This window comes from Mus musculus, chromosome 5 (genome assembly GCF_000001635.26).
Source record: "Mus musculus strain C57BL/6J chromosome 5, GRCm38.p6 C57BL/6J".
NCBI lineage: Eukaryota > Metazoa > Chordata > Mammalia > Rodentia > Muridae > Mus > Mus musculus.
In genome coordinates this window covers 86,448,510-86,469,409 of record NC_000071.6, presented here as the reverse complement: position 1 = coordinate 86,469,409, position 20,900 = coordinate 86,448,510, and the positions used below count along the sequence as shown (strand labels likewise).

The window sequence follows — 20,900 nt, the reverse complement described above, 5'->3', positions numbered from 1 at the left end:
GGAGGGAGGGAGGGAGGGAGGGAGGGAGGGAGGGAGGGAGGGAGGGAGGGAGGGAGGGAGGGAGGGAGGAAGGAAGGAAGGAAGGAAGGAAGGAAGGAAGGAAGGAAGGAAGGAAGGAAGGAAGGAAAAGAAAGAGAGAGAAAGGAGAAAGCACAAACTATTTCTTTTATGTTGGGAGTATGTTTGCTCTGGCTGCTTTCTCTAGGCTGCCATATGGGCTGAGTCTTCTGTGTTCAAACTTGTCAAACTTGTTTCATTTCAACTACTTGTCATTTGTTTCCGTATTTCTTCCAGGAGTAGATCTCTAAGACATGTAGGGATGTCATAGAGCTGATTGGAACGTCAAGTTCAGTGGATGACACCTGCAGGATCCCTTCCTCCCATTCGTGATGTATCTGCATCGGTAAGTTCAGTTTTGTTTCTTTGGGTCCTGCTCCTTTGAAGTGTCTGTCTTTGAGGGTAGACTCTCCACACCAGAGGATAGCTGGTGAGGAATCTTTAAGGAATTCAAACTGGATTTAAGATTGAAGGGTTTCTGGAATTTTCACAGTGGGATGGAGTAAGTATAATCTCTGTTTAAAATCAGTGTTTTTATTCAACTCGGAATCAGCATTATCTCATGTTTCCAAGTTCAATAGTGGATAATTGGGACTGCAGTGGAAAAGTTAATACCACTTTGTCCTGCTTGATTCAGATCTAAGAGGAAAATGGTCATTTGTGTGAAAGCAATCCTCATTGCTCCAACCTAACATTGTTCCCTCAGCTTTTCCTTCTTATTGTGTGTTGGTTCTTGTGGAGTGAGGAAAATCAGGAAGTCATGAGTTTCAGAGACATCTGTTCCACTGTAGAGAACCCCACATTTCCTTGGAAGAAACTGAGCTAACCAGGAGATCAAGACTGGTGATAGTATGCTAACTTTCTAAGACTCCTTTTAAATAGTAAGGAAACAAAAATATAAAATTTTAAATATGATTTGCCACATTCAAAGAAGGAAAAGTTGGTTTTATATATATTTAAGGTGATAATATTTAATTTTTGTTAATATTTATGATCTTTCTGAGGTATTTTTACATATGTTATTTCATTTAAGAGCCTAGACAAGCCTTGTGAATTCAGTAGACCAGGTATCAAGGACTATCCTAGTAAACAAATCCAAAGACACAGAAGTTAGGAGAATTCTCCAGGCTCTCAGGGCCATTGGATGACAGAATTTCTTGGAATAGTCCTAAACTATACAGTATATAGTTTTGTTGTTGAATTAGCGTATTTACTTTATTAACTTTCATCTCTCTAGATAGAAGGCTCCAGCCTGAGAACTTCAGATGTGAGATTTTGATATTAGACAGACTGCCAAGTCAGTGAGCTTTCCTGGAAAAACTTGTCCCCCTCAGAATCCTTATATTTAATAGTAATATTTCGATCAGTGCTTTAGAAAGAAATTGTATAGTAACCATGGTCTCTGACACTCCTTGAAGGGTCAGCAGTACTTCACACATAGCCAAAACCTCACAGGTATTTACTGAAAAATGAGAAAGCAAACAATATGAACACTTTGTGTTGTTTAACTTTTTTTAAAAAAGTCATTGAATTAGAAAATCTATACCCAATGCTTATAGACAGTAAGATTATAAAGCAAAATCTTACATTTTCCATTTTTTCTATTAAAATTGTTAAGTCTTGTAAGTATAGGCACTAAAAGCTTTCTTTTCTAGTGAACAATTATGCACCTATGAATTTTTACAGTTTAAGGGAAGTAAATTATTGGAGTAATATTAATGTTCAATTGTTGCTATTTTAGACATTAGCGACACATTCATTAACAAAGAATAGACATGGTAAGAAACATTAGGTAGCAGTAGCTGCTTTGAGTCAAATTTAGGAACAGTAACCCAAAATGGAAGATTTGCAACAAATTCTGCTAAGAGGCAGGCATAAGGATTAAGGACAGGAGGATGCCTACTAATTGCTGTGCTAGCCTATGCCAAATCTCCGATCACCCTAAAGTGCACGCCACAGTTCTGCATACTGTTTTAATTCCTATTTCTTCATGAACAAGAAACACACTGGAAAGACTAGGAAATGTCACATTCGATTCCTATGCCTGTTGTTTGTGCTATAATGAACCTGGATGTCTCCTCCATAGAGTCTACAATTTCATCTCTGTCCTTGGGCTGGCTTTGGTGGAACAAATTGCAAATTACAGAACTCTCTGTTTAGATTTCTCCCCCCAAAATAGCCACATTTACACCATTTCAAAAGATAGGATATAATGCCAAGTGCGTTCTTCATCTGAAATTGGGATCAAGTTCTCAGAAGCCTATACAACCCTCTCTTCCTCTAGCTTAATAATAAGCAAAAACTAAATTCATCTCTGACCTATTACCTTTAGAGGAAAAGGTAGTTCTCAATAAGTCCATTACGAATATTTGTAGTTTAGATTTTAATTTTTTTTTTTGGATAATTGTTTTAGTTACCTTGATCATTTGTTAAGTCTATCCTAAACACGACATATCCTAAAACCATCTTCAGAGTTAAAAATTACTAACTGGTAAATTATCAATGAAATATTATATTTTCTATTTTCCCAGAAAAGTTGCATGCTTATTACATGCCCTCTACACCTTTGTTAACTCATCTAATCCTTACTAGTCCAAGGTCATCCTCTCCTACATATGCAGCTGGAGCCATAGATCCCTCCATGTGTACTCCTTGGTTGGTGGCTTAGTCTCTGGGAGCTCTTGGGGAGGGTCTAGTTGGTTGGTATTGTTGTTCTTCCTATGGGGTTACAAACCCCTTCAGCTCCTTCAGTCCTTTCTCTAACTCCTCTATTGGGGACCCTGTGCTCATTACATTGGTTAGCTGTGAGCATCCGTCTCTGTACTTGTCAGGTTCTGGCAGAGCCTCTCCGGAGACAGCTATGTCAGGCTCCTGTTAGCAAGCACTTCTTAGCATCCACAAGACTGTCTGGGTTTAGTGACTGTATATGGGATGCATTCCCAGGTGGGACAGTCTCTGGATGACCTTTCCTTCAGTCGGGTTAATTTTTAAAAATGATGTATACCATTGCCAGTCAGTTGCCTGTTCAATCATTCTGCATTAATTTTAAGCTGCATGTGGTTCCATCACTGATTCAAACACTAAGCTCGACAATATTTAATAAAGATTTTGAAGCTAAAGCTAGGACAATCAGAAGTCATGTTTTGGTGCTTCAGGGTAGAGGTAGAAAATACTATTTTGCTGAAAAGGGCGGAGATCTAAAAGGCAGAACTGGAAACTAATGTCACTAATTAAGGTCAGCAGGCATCAGAGGATGTGTGTTTCCACTGTGCTTTGGATAACTGGGAGTAAGTCCCACCTCTGAGGCCAGATGGGATGAAGATCGAGCAGTGGTATAACGTCAGGGACTTCCCCCTCCACAGGCATGGAGAACATCAATGGTGGCCCAGTGTTCTCTGCAGCCTTCCACTCACACTCTCATCCAACTTTGTCAAGCTTCTCACAGTTGAGCCCCCTTAAGTCAGGTTTTGATTTCCAATTTGCATCCCCAGGTTCAGGGTAAATAGATGAGGAGCTGAGGTTTCTTCTGCAGATGGGGGGTCCTTCTTAGTTCTCTGAATTGGCACAACCTGAACTTCATTGTCCTTTCCCATAAAAAACGTTCTTTTTTCTCAACTCCCAATGACATTTTAAATAGTTTTCTCCTTTTTGCCTTGCCCTCACCATCACCAGCTCTGGGATATGAATGAGAGAGAAACACACACACACACACACACACACACACACACACACACGGTTTCCTTGGTTTCCTGTGCTGTCAGCTCTCCTGACAACTCTTTAGCAATGAGGTCTTACACTGGTGAGAACACCACCACAGGCATGTCTTATGCCCCTTCTGAGAAACAGGATCTAAGAAATAGGAAGAGATGCTGGTGAAGAGTAGTTACGGAATTTTTCATTCCATGAATTCGTTAGCTACCACTGTTTAAGACCTAAATGGTGTGTCACACAATGAGTCTGCTAGTGACAAGGGTATATAGAAAATTGGGGGGTGGCATGCTCCCTGATTTACTTTTCATTTGAAATCACCAAATGTTCAGAAAGGAAGGTTCCATTCAACATTACCTAGAAAAATTTTTTGTGTCTTGCCAAATATATTTGATCTGAGAAACCTCTCCTCTTCTTACTTTTTGGGAACATGCTTAAGAAATGTCTCAGTGCTATGCATGACTTATTCACAACCTTCACGTTCTTGCTCTTTGAGAGAAGATATACGTCCACATATGCTATCAAGAATTAAATTATGAGCCATGGATATGTAAGAACACTTGCTTCACAAGTATGAAGATCTAAGTAAAATTCCTCAGAACTCGTGGGATAAACTAAGTGTAGGTATGCCCTCCTGTTACTGAGCCTAGGAAGGTGCAGTGGAGACAGGAGTATGCCTGGGACTTGCTGCCTATCTATCTTAAGGTTCAATGAAAGATAAGTGAATGAATTTGTAATGAGTTTGAGGACACCCAACTTCCTCCTCTGGCTTTTGTGCATGTGAATGAGCGCACACACAGACATACACACACTCGATTGCACACATGCTCGTGTACACACACACACACACACACACACACACACACACACACACACACGCAAGAATTAAAATCAGAAGGTAATAGGTAGAATAGAAAAGTGTGACCATTACATTTCCTTTGTATGCTTCCTCTTAGCCTCCCATTTCTTCAAATCGCTACTGACATGTTCACAAAAGGCTCTCTGAAGTTGAGGCAAAAGGGAATTGTCACTTTGGGAAAGTACATACACATTTAAGGACAATAGAAAAGGTAAATGTGGAAAATCAAACTCAAAATTAAGACATAAGCACAACAAAGACTGATAAAGCTTTTGACCAATAAAACAGCCTCTACTTCATTTCAAGAAAGCCTCTACTTCCATGTTGCTTAAATTCCACAAATCATACATTTATACAATGGGAAGCTTTTCTTGTAAATATAAAACCAATCTCTTAAAGAACAATTTGTCCTTCAAGGAGAAATTTTCTGAGTTATAGAAGTCAAAGGCAGACTCTTTGGATAACACCTAGTGGATACCATTACACAAATGAGAAGAAGGAATAGCATCTAATATTCTATAGCTAGTAAGATAATTAAGGGTAATAATTAAATGACTATTTCAAAAATAGCTATTGGGGAAGATTCTGAATATTTCTAACAAAAAAAAAATAAAACCTGCCTGATTATAGATATACAGCAACCTTGATTTGTTCACTATTCACTGAATACATGTACTGAAACATTACAGCCTAATCCATTCATAGACATAACTGTACACCATCAATTATAACCAAGAATATGTGTTTCTAAAATGTCAGGTCCTAACTGCATACTTAAGATATAAGAACTGGGTAAATTGTTTCTCAGGGTGAAATACTCACAAATCTACTGTGAGTAATCCTAGTTACAAGAATGACTATAGTTCACACAACGCAATCAGCTAACCCAATAAAGTACACTTTCCAAATAATAGCTCATGCTTTTAAATTTTCTATATCAAGTGGTGATTCTTAAAAAATTATGTAAGGGTTGACCAGTTGACAGTTACCTATCAAAGTCATCACAAAATGTTCCTTGCCCTTTTCATGTAGCAATTGGCTGAGGACTTCTTGTAGGAAATGCTCCAAGGAAGAGATTTGGGTTCTGTAGGATTCTTTTCCATTGAAGGTTTCCAGGCAAAGAAATGGGGAGTGAGACCGATGGAAGTCAGATGAGGGAGTTCACTTCCCTAGCTTTAGCATGACAGGCTGAACCACCATGTGGGTGTCAGAGCTGAACCTGGCTCCACTGTGTACGCAGTAAACATTCTAAACCACCGAGTCCTCTCTCTACTCCTTAAAATAAGTCCGTCACCCTTATTTACTTAAACTAGTAAGACTTACGGCATGGGAAGTTGGACAGCAATCAGTAAGCACCAGATAGTGTTTACTGAAGTTCAAACAATGGTTGTATGAATATTTGTATTAACATCACCAATATTTTTATAAATGGACAGATGTATGGCAATCACATGTATATACTTTGTGCTGGCTAGTTTGGTGTCAACTAAGACAAGCTAAAGTCAACAGAAAGGATGGAACCTCAACTGAGAAAATGTCTCCCTAAGATCAGGCTATCGGCAATACTCTAGGACATTTTATTTATTAGTGGTTGATGAGCAAACCAGCGCACAGCATTCCTTCATGGTCACTGCATCAACTCCTGCCTCCAGGCTCCTGTGCTGTTTGAGTGCCTGCCCTGATTACTTTTGTTGATGGACTATGATGTAGAAGTATAATCCAAATAAACCATTTCCTCCTCAGGTTGATTTTAGTCATTGTATTTTATCACAGCAAGAGTAACCTTAACTAGTACAGAAATTGGTGCTAGAGTAGTAGCGTGCTGCTGTAACAGACCTGATGATGCTATTTTCTAGAGGATTGTGGAAGGAATCTGGAACTTTTGGCTAGAAAAGTTGTGAGTGTTGAGAGCTCAGTGGGCTATTCTGTAGGAGCTTGGTGACTATGACTGTTGAAGGCAGTGCAGACAATGAAGGCTGGACTTGTGAAGTTTCAGAAGGAAGTCAAGACTCACTGCCCCTTTTGTGTGAAGAATCTATGCTTCTGGTCATCTAGAGCTGAAGAGTTGGCTGTGATTAACAATAGACCAGAACCACTAAAGTAAAACCTTTGCTTTGCTGGTAAAATGGATACTGGTTAGATGGGACTGAAGAATCAGCTCATTAGGAAGGAAGCAGCATCACTGAGGTAAAAATCTTCTGGGAAGTATTTCTTGAGAGTCAGCACAAAGAAGCTGTGTCTCAGAGTTGTTTGAGGTTGTACCTCAAGTTTGAAGCCAAAGTTGGTAGTGTTAGAGTTACCCACATGGAATTGGTTTTGAAGGCATGATGGGATCATGGGAAGCAGCTGAATTTTGGCAAGAAGCTAAGAAGTCATTGATAAATGTTTAGCCTCTGTAGCTGTTGAAGATCCAGGATTGAAGGAATCGTACAGAGAAGTTGAGGCATGAAGAGAGCCTAGGAAAAGCTATTGGTGAAAGTGCAGCCTAGTTGCAGTGAAGAAACTGTTATTTTGTAGATGACATTACCATGGGATAATCATGAAAAACAGCAGCAGTAATAGGGTGGAAACTTTCTGAGCTTAGAAGGCAAGCTGTGTGTGTTGCGGAAGGTGGAGCTAGAGACAGGACCCCAGCTGCCTGGAGAAACCAAAAGATTATAAATGAATCTCAAATATTGAACATTGACTTATTTACACTATTGGAGTTTGGTTTTGCATTGTTCAAACAGTGACTCTGCCCAGGTGCTTCTTTCTTGAAGTAATAGATATAGATATAGATATAGATATAGATATAGATATAGATATAGATATAGATATAGAGATAGAGATAGAGATAGAGATAGAGATAGAGATAGAGATAGAGATAGAGATATAGAGATAGAGATATATAGAGATATATATGATGTATATGTGTGTATATATATATGTGTGTGATTTTTTTAATACTCAGAACTTAATGGAACATCATATAGTTTCAGTAAATAATTGGTTTGTGCGTGGTGTTCTAAAAGAATGACTAAATCATCAGTAGTAGCCAAACTGTATAATGTCAGACCTTTACTCCATCCCATCCCAAGCAAGCATCTATGTATAAAGAAACAGTGTGTCTCTTTCTGTAAACTGTCTCAAATTACATAAAAAACCTCTTCCCAACTGGTCTACCCTCTAAAATCAAAAAGATGCTGTTTCTGAGACAGGTCATTATTGCACATGCACTCAAACCCTCAGCCTATCCACAGCTACAACTTTTGCATTACAAAGAGCTTCCAAATGTTAAAAAGAGGGGCAGCAGTGGGGACTGAATTTGGTTTTTTTTTGTTTTTGTTTTTGTTTTGTTTTGTTTTGTTTTTGAATTTGTAAGGCTGTGGGGCTTTTTAAGCTTGTAAAATGTTTTATGTTGTGAGGCTTTTAATAGTTGGTGATCTTGAGAATGACCAAGAAAGGAAAGACTGTGGCTTAACAGTGATGTCTTTGTGTCAACTTGACAAGGAGTCAATTGTTCCGTATAGCTTCATGTCAACTTGACACAAGTTAGAATAAGCTGAGAGGAGGGAGCCTCAATCAGAAAATGACTTCATAAGATCAGACTGCTTGAGGGGTATTTTCTTAATTAGGGATTTATGGGGGAAGACTTAGTCCACTTGGGCAGCTCTGCTCCTGGGCTGGTTATCTACAAGGACATTCTATAAATAAGCAGGCTGAGCAAGCCATGAGGAGCAAGCCAGTAAGCAACACCACTCCAGAGCCTCTGTATTAGCTCTTGTCTCCAGGTTCTGCCTTGTTTGAGTTCCTGACCTGGCTTCCTTCACTGATGACTATGCTGTGAAAGTATACACCGAATAAACCTCTTTTTCCCCAACTTGCTTTTGGTCATGGTGTTTCATCATAGCAAAAATAACCATAAAACACATTCTTACACCAATAGCATGCACAGTTTTAGGGAGAGCAGAAAAATAACCCAAAAGAAAGAAAGCTCTAGAGTCTATAGACAAAATGAAAAAGGACATAAAGTTGAAGGTGGGGCAACTAGACAGGCTGCAGGCTGCCTGTCAGGGTAGGGAAGGTCTTCCTTCAGAAAGAAGATCCCCATGGGACAGGAGGCTTGGCACTTTTTTTTGCCTTAGTCATCTCTGACACACATATGAAGATACTCAGGAACTGCATCCTCTAACTTGCTGTGTGTTTTTTCAACCTGCAAGATTTAGAGGCAAAGTCTCATTGTTGAGTTAATACCATTTTTCTTTGACAGCATCTCAAAAAAGAGCACAAGCCACAAACACACCCTTCTCAAAAATGACTAATGAAGGTAATGGATGTGATAAACTGGGCTTCATGGAGATTATAGGCTGGGAGTTTCAGAATAAGGATCATTTGTACTAGCTTGTTCCCCCAAAGAATGCAAAGTGCCAATTATGACATGAGCAGGGATTAGCTTCAGCTCTTGTTTTAATTTCTAAGCGTTCACTTTGTGTGTTCAAAAACACTGCTGGAATAAAACATACCCTGCTTTTCGCTTTGTTCCAAGCCCATCGTAGAACTCTCTTCTCACAGAATGGTAAGTACTCTACTATCAGTCTTAAAGTTTAGTGCTCACATGCTTTCTCTGGGTGCACGTATTCCTTCTCACTAAAGTCATAATATTTTTAGTTGTAGTGGGGTCAAATCCCTAAATGATCCCCAACATCCCTACCCTCTACTCTACATAGTGCTTCTTTAATTACTGAATCAAATGCCTATCTAGATGCTGTGAGGGGGTTTTACAGATATAATAAAGTCCCCAGAAAATTCATTTTTAAAAAATGGGTTGTTATCCTTGGAGTTCTAACCAGATGGTATAAATATAGTAAGAAAAGACTAAGCTTTATATTGATCTCAGTTCGGCCTCAAAAACTTGATCTTTAATACTCTAGTGAACTTGGAAGTGGGTCACAAACCACAGATTATGAAAGCAGTCCCAACCAGAATCTCCATCTCATGGCCTAGTCGGCCATCACTGGAAAGAGAGGCCCATTGGACTTGCAAACTTTATATGCCCCAGTACAGGGTAATGCCAGGGCCAAAAAATGGGAATGGGTGGGTAGGGAAGTGGGGGGGAGGGTATGAGGGACTTTTGGGATAGCATTCTAAATGTAACTGAGGAAAATACGTAATAATAAAAAATATTTAAAAATAAAAAAATATCATGGAAAAGAATAAACATCCTTATCACTCAAAAAAAAAAAGAATATCAATCTCGGTCATGAGATTATGATCGATCACTAGGTAGTCAGCCCTGAAAACATACATAGTATAACACTATACTGACTGAACTTCTTATGTTTAGGAATATATCTATATACTTTCACATATATGCTTGCAATAATAATTATTGAAAGAAGAAATTTAAAGGAAAGTGGGAAATGGTATACAGGAGGGTTTGGAGGGAGGATAGGGAATTTCAAAAATAAGAATAAAAATGACAACCCAAAACACATCATAGTACACACACACACACACACACACACACACACACACACACACACACTATATGTATATGTATATATATATACATACATATATATATATATATACACACACACACAGAGTCTATATATATGTGTGTGTGTATATACAGAGAGAGAGAGAGAGAGAAAGAAGCCAGCAGAGTCATATAGTCATATATAGCACTGGATATTGCTTTGACCTGAAATTTTGTAGTAATTAGTTACTCGGAGACAGCAGGTGGATGCACCTGTGTTTTCTTTGCCAGCAGTCGCAAAGCTGGTGAGGGAAACAATGTCTAACAAAATGATGCTTCATTTTACAAACAGGCTATATTCCAAACAGCTGTACTGCATGGGCCTTTTTTTATTTTGGTTTTATTTGTTTGTTTGCTTATTTGTTTTTCTAATCTAAGTGATCTTAAGCAGAATAGGAAGGTAATGGAGTGGGGTTTTTCTCCTTTTTACATTGCATGATTATATCCATAAAACCAGGTCTCATCCAGCCTTAAACAACACATCATATATCATAATTATATATATGATATAATATATTGGGAGGTGCCCAATATTATTGCCACTTGATATGCCATGTTTGTTTGACATCCCTTGGATGTCTGCTCTTTTCTAAAGGGAAACAGAAAAACGAATAGGAAGTGATGAGATGTGTATCAGAGGAAGGGACTGGGAGAAGAGGAGGGAAGGGAACTGTGGCCAGGATGCAATGAGAGACAAAATTGATTTAAAAAGAAACAAAGAAAAGTTGGTCTTAAATGAAGTGTTTATTCATGTAGAATTAAGTAGCAGAAGCTACTTAAGGCTTTGCAGCTTGTGTTACTCAAAGCTGTATGGGGAGTGTAGTCCCCAAAGGTTCTCTAAAACATACACATTTTGTTTTTGTTTTATGGGTCTGTGGGTGGATGGTTGAAGGTGAGGAGCCCAGAGGTATTGGATCACTATACAGCTGAAGTTACAGGCAGTTGTGATGTGGCCCACATGGCTGTTGGGTGCTAAACTTTGGTCTTTCGCAAGAGCAGAATCACTCATTATTATTATTATTATTATTATTATTATTATTATTATTATTATTATTATTATTTATTTCCTTGTTATTTTCCTTTCCTTTCCTTTCCTTTCCTTTCCTTTCCTTTCCTTTCCTTTCCTTTCCTTTCCTTTCCTTTCCTTTCCTTTCCTTTCCTTTCCTTTTCTTTTCTTTTCTTCACTCCAGATTTTATTCCCCTCCCAGTACAACCTTCGACTGTTCCACATTCCATACCTCCTCTTCTCCTCCACCCCCTCTTTCTCATTTGATGTCCTGTCTTGCTGCTGGAGGTGGGCTCTACAAGTTCCCTCTCCCCACTGTAGAGCATTTCATCTAAAGTCCCTCCCTTTGAGTCCTGAGAGTCTCTCACCTCCCAAGTCTCTGTACATTCTAGAGGGCCCCCAACCTCCTATTTCCTGAGGTTGCCTGTTTAACCTTCTTTCTGCTGACTCTCGGGGCCTCAGTCCTTTTTCCCTCACCCAATACCAGAACAGGTTCCCCTCCTCCCTATCCTTTTTCCCTCCCAGGTCCCTCCTTCCCCTCTTGTGGTTGCTTTCTTCTCCCCCTCAGGTGGGACTGAGACATCCTCACTTGGGCACGTCAGCTTGATGACCTTTTTGAGTTCTGTAGACTGTATCTTGGGTACTATGTACTTTTATTTTTGCTAATATCCACTTATTAGTGAGTACATACCATGCATGTCCTTTTGGGTCTGTGTTACCTCGCTCAGGATGATATTTTCTAGTTCCATCCATTTGCCTGCAAAGCTCAGTATGTCCTCCTTCTTAATAGCTGAGTCATATTTCATTGTGTAAATGAACCACATTTTCTATATCTATTCTTCTGTCATGGGACATCTAGGTTGTTTCCAGCTTCTGGCTATCACAAATAAGGCTGCTATAAACATAGTGGAACACATGCCCCTTCGGCATGGTGGGGCATCTTTTGGGTATATTCCCAAGAGTGGTATAGCTGGGTCTTCAGGTAGATCTATTTCTAATTTTCTGAAGAACCTCCATATTGATTTTCAGAGTAGTTGTACCAGTTTGCAATCCCACCAGCAATGGAGGAGTGTTCCTCTTTCTCCACTTCCTCATCAACATGTGTTGTCACCTGAGGTTTTGATCTTAGCCATTCTGACTGGTGTAAGGTTGATAATTAAGGTCTTTTTGATTTGTATTTCTCTGATCACTAAGGGCTTTGAACATTTCTTTAGGTGCTTCTCAGCCATTCAAGATTCCTCTGTTGTGAGTTCTTAGTTAACCACACAGCTGTCTCCATCCTCCCCTAAAATGCAACACTTTAAACTCTAGGTTGTCATTGTCCACTTTCCCCAGAAGCTCACAGCTTCTCTGTGGGATTTGAAGATGCAACCCATAGGGCACTTTAGCAGCATACACTGAAGCTGAACCAGTCTTTTTCCATTTGTGAGGCTGTGCTGCCATCTGTAAACACCTGTGCAGCAGGCGCGTGATTTTTCCACAGTTGTCTTCCTCTGTTTGTTTTCTTCAGAGCATCAGTTTGGTATAACTGGATTGTTAGGTTGCATCAGTCAGAGAACATGCAGCACTTCTGCCAACTCTTGTTTTTGTGTTTTTGTTTTTTTAAATGAACCATTGCCCATGAAGTCTATATTCTCTACACATAAAAATTCATTTCTCTCAGGTTTATTGGATAAATGTATTCTTTTTTTTTCTTTCCATTTTTATTAGGTATTTAGCTCATTTACATTTCCAATGCTATACCAAAAGTCCCCCATACCCACCCACCCCCACTCCCCTACCCGCCCACTCCCCCTTTTTGGCCCTGGCGTTCCCCTGTTCTGGGGCACATAAAGTTTGTGTGTCCAATGGGCCTCTCATTCCGGTGATGGCCGACTAGGCCATCCTTTGATACATATGCAGCTAGAGTCAAGAGCTCCGGGGTACTGGTTAGTTCATAATGTTGATCCACCTATAGGGTTGCAGATCCCTTTAGCTCCTTGGGTACTTTCTCTAGCTCCTCCATTGGGAGCCCTGTGATCCATCCATTAGCTGACTGTGAGCATCCACTTCTGTGTTTGCTAGGCCCCGGCATAGTCTCACAAGAGACAGCTACATCTGGGTCCTTTTGATAAAATCTTGCTAGTGTATGCAATGTTTTCAGCGTTTGGATGCTGATTATGGGGTGGATCCCTGGATAAGGCAGTCTCTACATGGTCCATCCTTTCATCTCAGCTCCAAACTTTGTCTCTGTAACTCCTTCCAAGGGTGTTTTGTTCCCACTTCTAAGGAGAGGTATAGTGTCCACACTTCAGTCTTCATTTTTCTTGAGTTTCATGTGTTTAGGAAATTGTATCTTATATCTTGGGTGTCCTAGGTTTTGGGCTAATATCCACTTATCAGTGAGTACATATTGTGTGAGTTCCTTTGTGAATGTGTTACCTCACTCAGGATGATGCCCTCCAGGTCAATCCATTTCCCTAGGAATTTCATAAATTCATTCTTTTAATAGCTGAGTAGTACTCCATTGTGTAGATGTACCACATTTTCTGTATCCATTCCTCTGTTGAGGGGCATCTGGGTTCTTTCCAGATTCTGGCTATTATAAATAAGGCTGCTATGAACATAGTGGAGCATGTGTCCTTCTTACCAGTTGGGGCATCTTCTGGATATATGCCCAGGAAAGGTATTGCTGGATCCTCCGGAAGTACTATGTCCAATTTTCTGAGGAACCGCCAGACGGATTTCCAGAGTGGTTATACAAGCCTGCAATCCCACCAACAATGGAGGAGTGTTCCTCTTTCTCCACATCCTTGCCAGCATCTGCTGTCACCTGAATTTTTTATCTTAGACATTCTGACTGGTATGAGGTGGAATCTCAGGGTTGTTTTGATTTGCATTTCCCTGATGATTAAGGATGTTGAACATTTTTTCAGGTGCTTCTCTGCCATTCGGTATTCCTCAGGTGAGAATTCTTTGTTCAGTTCTGAGCCCCATTTTTTAATGGGGTTATTTGATTTTCTGAAGTCCACCTTCTTGAGTTCTTTATATATGTTGGATATTAGTCCCCTATCTGATTTAGGATAGGTAAAGATCCTTTCCCAATCTGTTGGTGGTCTTTTTGTCTTATTGACGGTGTCTTTTGCCTTGCAGAAACTTTGGAGTTTCATTAGGTCCCATTTGTCAATTCTCGATCTTACAGCACAAGCCATTGCTGTTCTGTTCAGGAATTTTTCCCCTGTGCCCATATCTTCAAGGCTTTTCCCCACTTTCTCCTCTATAAGTTTCAGTGTCTCTGGTTTTATGTGAAGTTCTTTGATCCATTTAGATTTGACCTTAGTACAAGGAGATAAGTATGGATCAATTCGCATTCTTCTACATGATAACAACCAGATGTGCCAGCACCAATTGTTGAAAATGCTGTCTTTCTTCCACTGGATGGTTTTAGCTCCCTTGTCGAAGATCAAGTGACCATAGGTGTGTGGGTTCATTTCTGGGTCTTCAATTCTATTCCATTGGTCTACTTGTCTGTCTCTATACCAGTAACATGCAGTTTTTACCACAATTGCTCTGTAGTAAAGCTTTAGGTCAGGCATGGTGATTCCACCAGAGGTTCTTTTATCCTTGAGAAGAGTTTTTGCTATCCTAGGTTTTTTGTTATTCCAGATGAATTTGCAAATTGCTCCTTCTAATTCGTTGAAGAATTGAGTTGGAATTTTGATGGGGATTGCATTGAATCTGTAGATTGCTTTTGGCAAGATAGCCATTTTTACAATGTTGATCCTACCAATCCATGAGCATGGGAGATCTTTCCATCTTCTGAGATCTTCTTTAATTTCTTTCTTCAGAGACTTGAAGCTTTTATCATACAGATCTTTCACTTCCTTAGTTAGAGTCACTCCGAGATATTTTATATTATTTGTGACTATTGAGAAGGGTGTTGTTTCCCTAATTTCTTTCTCAGCCTGTTTATTCTTTGTGTAGAGAAAGGCCATTGACTTGTTTGAGTTAATTTTATATCCAGCTACTTCACCGAAGCTGTTTATCAGGTTTAGGAATTCTCTGGTGGAATTTTTAGGGTCACTTATATATACTATCATATCATCTGCAAAAAGTGATATTTTGACTTCCTCCTTTCCAATTTGTATCCCCTTGATCTCCTTTTGTTGTCGAATTGCTCTGGCTAATACTTCAAGTACTATTTTGAAAAGGTAGGGAGAAAGTGGGCAGCCTTGTCTAGTCCCTGATTTTAGTGGGATTGCTTCCAGCTTCTCTCCATTTACTTTGATGTTGGCTACTGGTTTGCTGTAGATTGCTTTTATCATGTTTAGGTATGGGCCTTGAATTCCTGATCTTTCCAGAACTTTTATCATGAATGGGTGTTGGATCTTGTCAAATGCTTTTTCTGCATCTAACGAGATGATCATGTGGTTTTTGTCTTTGAGTTGGTTTATATAGTGGATTACATTGATGGATTTTTGTATATTAAACCATCCCTGCATCCCTGGAATAAAACCTACTTGGTCAGGATGGATGATTGCTTTAATGTGTTCTTGGATTCGGTTAGCGAGAATTTTATTGAGGATTTTTGCATCGATATTCATAAGAGAAATTGGTCTGAAGTTCTCTATCTTTGTTGGATCTTTCTGTGGTTTAGGTATCAGAGTAATAGTGGCTTCATAAAATGAGTTGGGTAGAGTACTTTCTTCTTCTATCTTGTGAAAAAGTTTGTGCAGAACTGGAATTAGATCTTCTTTGAAGGTCTGATAGAACTCTGCACTAAACCCGTCTGGTCCTGGGCTTTTTTTGGCTGGGAGAATATTTATAACTGCTTCTATTTCTTTAGGGGATATGGGACTGTTTAGAAGGTCAACTTGATCCTGATTCAACTTTGGTACCTGGTATCTGTCCAGAAATTTGTTCATTTCGTCCAGGTTTTCCAGTTTTGTTGAGTATAGCCTTTTGTAGAAGGATCTGATGGTGTTTTGGATTTCTTCAGGATCTGTTGTTATGTCTCCCTTTTCAGTTCTGATTTTGTTAATTAGGATTTTGTCCTTGTGCCCTCTAGTGAGTCTAGCTAAGGGTTTATCTATCTTGTTGATTTTCTCAAAGAACCAACTCCTCGTTTGGTTAATTCTTTGAATAGTTCTTCTTGTTTCCACTTGGTTGATTTCACCCCTGAGTTTGATTATTTCCTGCCGTCTACTCCTCTTGGGTGAATTTGCTTCCTTTTTTTCTAGAGCTTTTAGATGTGTTGTCAAGCTGCTAGTATGTGCTCTCTCCCGTTTCTTCTTGGAGGCACTCAGAGCTATGAGTTTCCATCTTAGAAATGCTTTCATTGTGTCCCAAAGGTTTGGGTACGTTGTGGCTTCATTTTCATTAAACTCTAAAAAGTCTTTAATTTCTTTCTTTATTCCTTCCTTGACCAAGGTATCATTGAGAAGAGTGTTCTTCAGTTTCCACGTGAGTGTTGGCTTTCTGTTATTTTTTTTGTTATTGAAGATCAGCCTTAGTGCATGGTGATCTGATAGGATACATGGGACAATTTCAATATTTTTGAATCTGTTGAGGCCTCTTTTGTGACCTATTATGTGGTCAATTTTGGAGGAGGTACCATGAGGTGCTGAGAAGAAGGTATATCCTTTTGTTTTAGGATAAAATGTTCTGTAGATATCTGTCAGATCCATTTGTTTCATCACTTCTGTTAGTTTCAGTGTGTCCCTGTTTAGTTTCTGTTTCCATGATCTGTCCATTGGTGAAAGTGGTGTGTTGAAGTCTCCCACTATTATTGTGTGAGGTGCAATGTGTGCTTTGAGCTTTACTAAAGTTTCTTTAATGAATGTGGCTGCCCTTGTATTTGGAGCATAGATATTCAGAATTGAGAGTTCCTCTTGGAGGATTTTACCTTTGATGAGAACAAAGTGCCCCTCCTTGTCTTTTTTGATGACTTTGGGTTGGAAGTCAATCTTATCAGATATTAGGATGGCTACTCCAGCTTGTTTCTTCATACCATTTGCTTGGAAAATTGTTTTCCAGCCTTTTATTCTGAGGTAGTGTCTATCTTTTTCTCTGAGATGTGTCTCCTGTAAACAGCAAAATGATGGGTCATGTTTGTGTAGCCAGTTTGTTAGTCTATGTCTTTTTATTGGGGAGTTGAGACCATTGATGTTAAGAGATATTAAGGAAAAGTAATTGTTGCTTCCTGTTATTTTCGTTGTTAAAGTTGGCATTCTGCTCTTGTGGCTGTCTTCTTTTAGGTTTGTTGAGGGATTACCTTCTTGTTTTTTCTAGGGCATTGTTCCCGTTCTTGTATTGGTTTTTTTCTGTTATTAACCTTTGAAGGGCTGGATTCGTGGAGAGATAATGTGTGAATTTGGTTTTGTCGTGGAATACTTTGGTTTCTCCATCTATGGTAATTGAGAGTTTGGCTGGGTATAGTAGCCTGGGCTGGAATTTGTGTTCTCTTAGTGTCTGTATAACATCTGTCCAGGCTCTTCTGGCTTTCATAGTCTCTGGTGAAAAATCTGGTGTAATTCTGATAGGCTTGCCTTTGTATGTTACTTGACCTTTTTCCCTTACCGCTTTTAGTATTCTATCTTTATTTAGTGCATTTGTTGTTCTGATTATTATGTGTCGGGAGGAATTTCTTTTCTGGTCCAGTCTATTTGGAGTTCTGTAGGCTTCTTGTATGTTCATAGGTATCTCTTTCTTTATATTTGGGAAGTTTTCTTCAATAATTTTGTTGAATAATTTTGTTTGCTGGTCCTTTGAGTTGAAAATCTTCATTCTCATCCACTCCTATTATCCGTAGGTTTGGTCTTCTCATTGTGTCCTGGATTTCCTGGATATTTTGAGTTAGGATCTTTTTGCATTTTCCATTTTCTTTGATTGTTGTGCCGATGTTCTCTATGGAGTCTTCTGCACCTGAGATTCTCTCTTCCATCTCTTGTATTCTGTTGCTGATGCTCAAATCTATGGTTCCAGATTTCTTTCCTAGGGTTTCTATCTCCAGTGTTGCCTCACTTTGAGTTTTCTTTATTGTGTCTACTTCCCTTTTTAGGTCTAGTATGGTTTTGTTCATTTCCATCACCTGTTTGTATGTTTTTTCCTCTTTTTCTGTAAGGACTTCTACCTGTTTGATTGTGTTTTCCTGTTTTTCTTTAAGGACTTGTAACTCTTTAGCAGTGTTCTCCTGTATTTCTTTAAGTGATTTATTAAAGTCCTTCTTGATGTCCTCTACCATCATTATGAGATATGCTTTTAAATCTAGGTCTAAGTTTTCGGGTGTGTTGGGGTGCCCTGGACTGGGCGAAGTGGGAGTGCTGGGTTCTGATGATGGTGAGTGGTCTTGGTTCCTGTTAGTAGGATTCCTATGTTTACCTTTCGCCATCTGGTAATCTCTGGAGTTAGTAGTTATAGTTGACTCTGTTTAGAGATTGTTCTTCTGGTGATTCTGTTACCGTCTCTCAGCAGACCTGGGAGACAGATTCTCTCCTCTGAGTTTCAGTGCTCAGAGCACTCTCTGCTGGCAAGCTCTCTTACAGGGAAGGTGCGCAGATATCTTGTTTTTGGACCTCCTCCTGGTCGAAGAAGAAGGCCCAAAACAGGGCCTCTCTCAGAAGCTGTGTTGCTTTGGCAGTTCCCAGAAGCTGTCAGCTTCTGTGGTGCAGACTCTCACCTGTGCAGACTAAATTCCTAAGTTCCAGGGAGTCTTGGAACCAAGATGGTGACTGCTGCTCCTGAGGCTGAGGCCGCCTCCCGAGCCAGGCGGACACCTGTCCTCTGGTCTGGACGGTGGCTGGCTGTCTGCGGCCCGCCAAGGGTGCTGCCTCAGCGGCTCTGTGCTTCTGCCCGTCCCAGAAGCTGTCCGGTTCTCTGGCGCACCCTCTAACCTGTTCAGACTAATTTCCTAAGTTCTGCTGAGTCCCGGAACCAAGATGGCGACCACTGCTGCCAAATGTATTCTTTTAAAATTTGTATAATTACAACATTACTCCCTTCCATTTTCTCCCTCCTAAGTCTTCCACTCCATCAAATCTATGACCTCTTATTTCATTTGTGGTTATTGCATGCAAGGATGCATGAGTATATGTATATGTGTATTCATGCCTATTCCTAACTATAACCTGCTCAGACCGTGTACTGTTACTTGTACATATGTTTTGGAGCTGATCATTTGGCACTGGACAGCCATTGACAAGTTCTTCCCTAGGAAGATCCATCTCTGTGTCTCCAGATTTCCTCAGTTGCCTGAAATTTGTTGTGTAGTCTTGAAGTTTTATGGGCTTTTCCACATGTACTGTGGCATGCCCATCTGAAATCTGTCCTTTAATTTACTATCTAGGCTCAAACTATTGTATGTTTTTTTAACCTTGCCATTAACTTATCAAAATGGCTTTATATCCCCCAAAATTAAATAACCACTATACACTGAATGTTGACTTAGAACAAAACATTTCAATAAATGCTGTGGAGGAAATATGAAGAATGACTCTTGCTCCTGAGGAAATATTGTTATCAATATATAAAGATGAAATGACAAACTAAAAAAACAAGTAAATAAGTCACATAATAGTGAAATAGGGAAATTTTTGAAGTGGACCATTAAAGTTACAGGGGCTGGCGACCTCTCTGGAGATATCTTGTAATTTGTATGCAATATTGATTTAGCATACTTGTAGCTTATACGTTTATAAATTTATTCTGTACCATCAGCTTTTAGTGGGAAAAGATGCCCTAAACCACAGCACCCCACGAGGACTTCCAGTCGATTCTGTGTGGTGAGCTCTCATACAACCACTTGATACAACACAGTGAACACAATTGTTCACAAAAAGTTAGTAGAAGAAAAGCAGGTTTGTTTGTTTGTTTTTTAATCCAAAACTGTGACAATTTTCTCCACCCACAGTTTAATGAAATATGAAGCACACATTAGCACATATAAAGTATTTCTGTTAATGAATTGAACCAAAACCTAATTAAGGTTTTAGATGTAAATTCCAGTTAAAAGGAAATTAGAAAAGCAAGTTGGTTGGTACCACAAAGAAGCATAAGACAAGAACAGAGGGTGAAACTATCTAAAAACTGTTAGTTTGATTTTCTCAACATCTCAATGACATTCAAACTTCAAAGAAAGTGTGGTTGTTTTTTAGAAAAAGAGACTTATAAGCCATAATTACCAAGTACTCTGCATTGACCTGTATAAAATGAGATTGTATCCTGGCTGGTGTAAAACAACTATAAATTCTATGAAGTCAAAAAGCAATTTGAAGGTAGACGGGCCATTAGAAGAATGAGCATTCTTAATTTTAGGAGAGAGAATGATGAGCTTGTGATATTGAAAATAACCCATTCATAGCAATGATTTCATGAAAGAACATATGTTATAAATTAAGGTACATTTTTTTTCCTTTTTTTATTAGGTATTTTCTTCATTTACATTTCCAATGCTATCCCAAAAGTCACCCATGCCCTCCCCCATACTCTCCCACACATACACACTCCCACTTCTGGGCCCTGACATTCCCCTGTACTTAGTCATATAAAGTTTGCAAGACCAATGGGCCTCTCTTTCCACTGAGGGCCGACTAGGTCATCTTCTGATACATTGCAGCTAGAGACACAAGCTCCATGTCATATTGAGGTTCCACCTATAGGGTTGCAGATCCCTTTAGCTCTTTGAGTACTTTCTCGTGCTCCTCCATTGGGGGCCCTGTGTTCCATCCAATAGCTGACTGTGAGCATCCACTTCTGTGTTCGATAGGCCCAAGAAT

The 20,900-nt window shown here is 39.5% G+C and overlaps 1 protein-coding gene across 2 annotated transcripts in view; it reads left to right on the top strand.

Annotated features, from left to right (window-relative positions):
- The first annotated feature begins 234 nt into the window (after positions 1-234).
- The window catches only part of Tmprss11a (transmembrane protease, serine 11a), a 58,766-nt gene continuing 38,100 nt past the window's right edge, over positions 235-20,900 (top strand). The window contains exon 1 of one of the 2 annotated variants that reach the window (XM_006534840.2): positions 235-403. In XM_006534840.2, the coding sequence (XP_006534903.1) occupies positions 390-403 (14 nt within the window). In that variant the 5' untranslated portion in view covers positions 235-389. The other variant, NM_001033233.2, reaches the window with a different exon arrangement.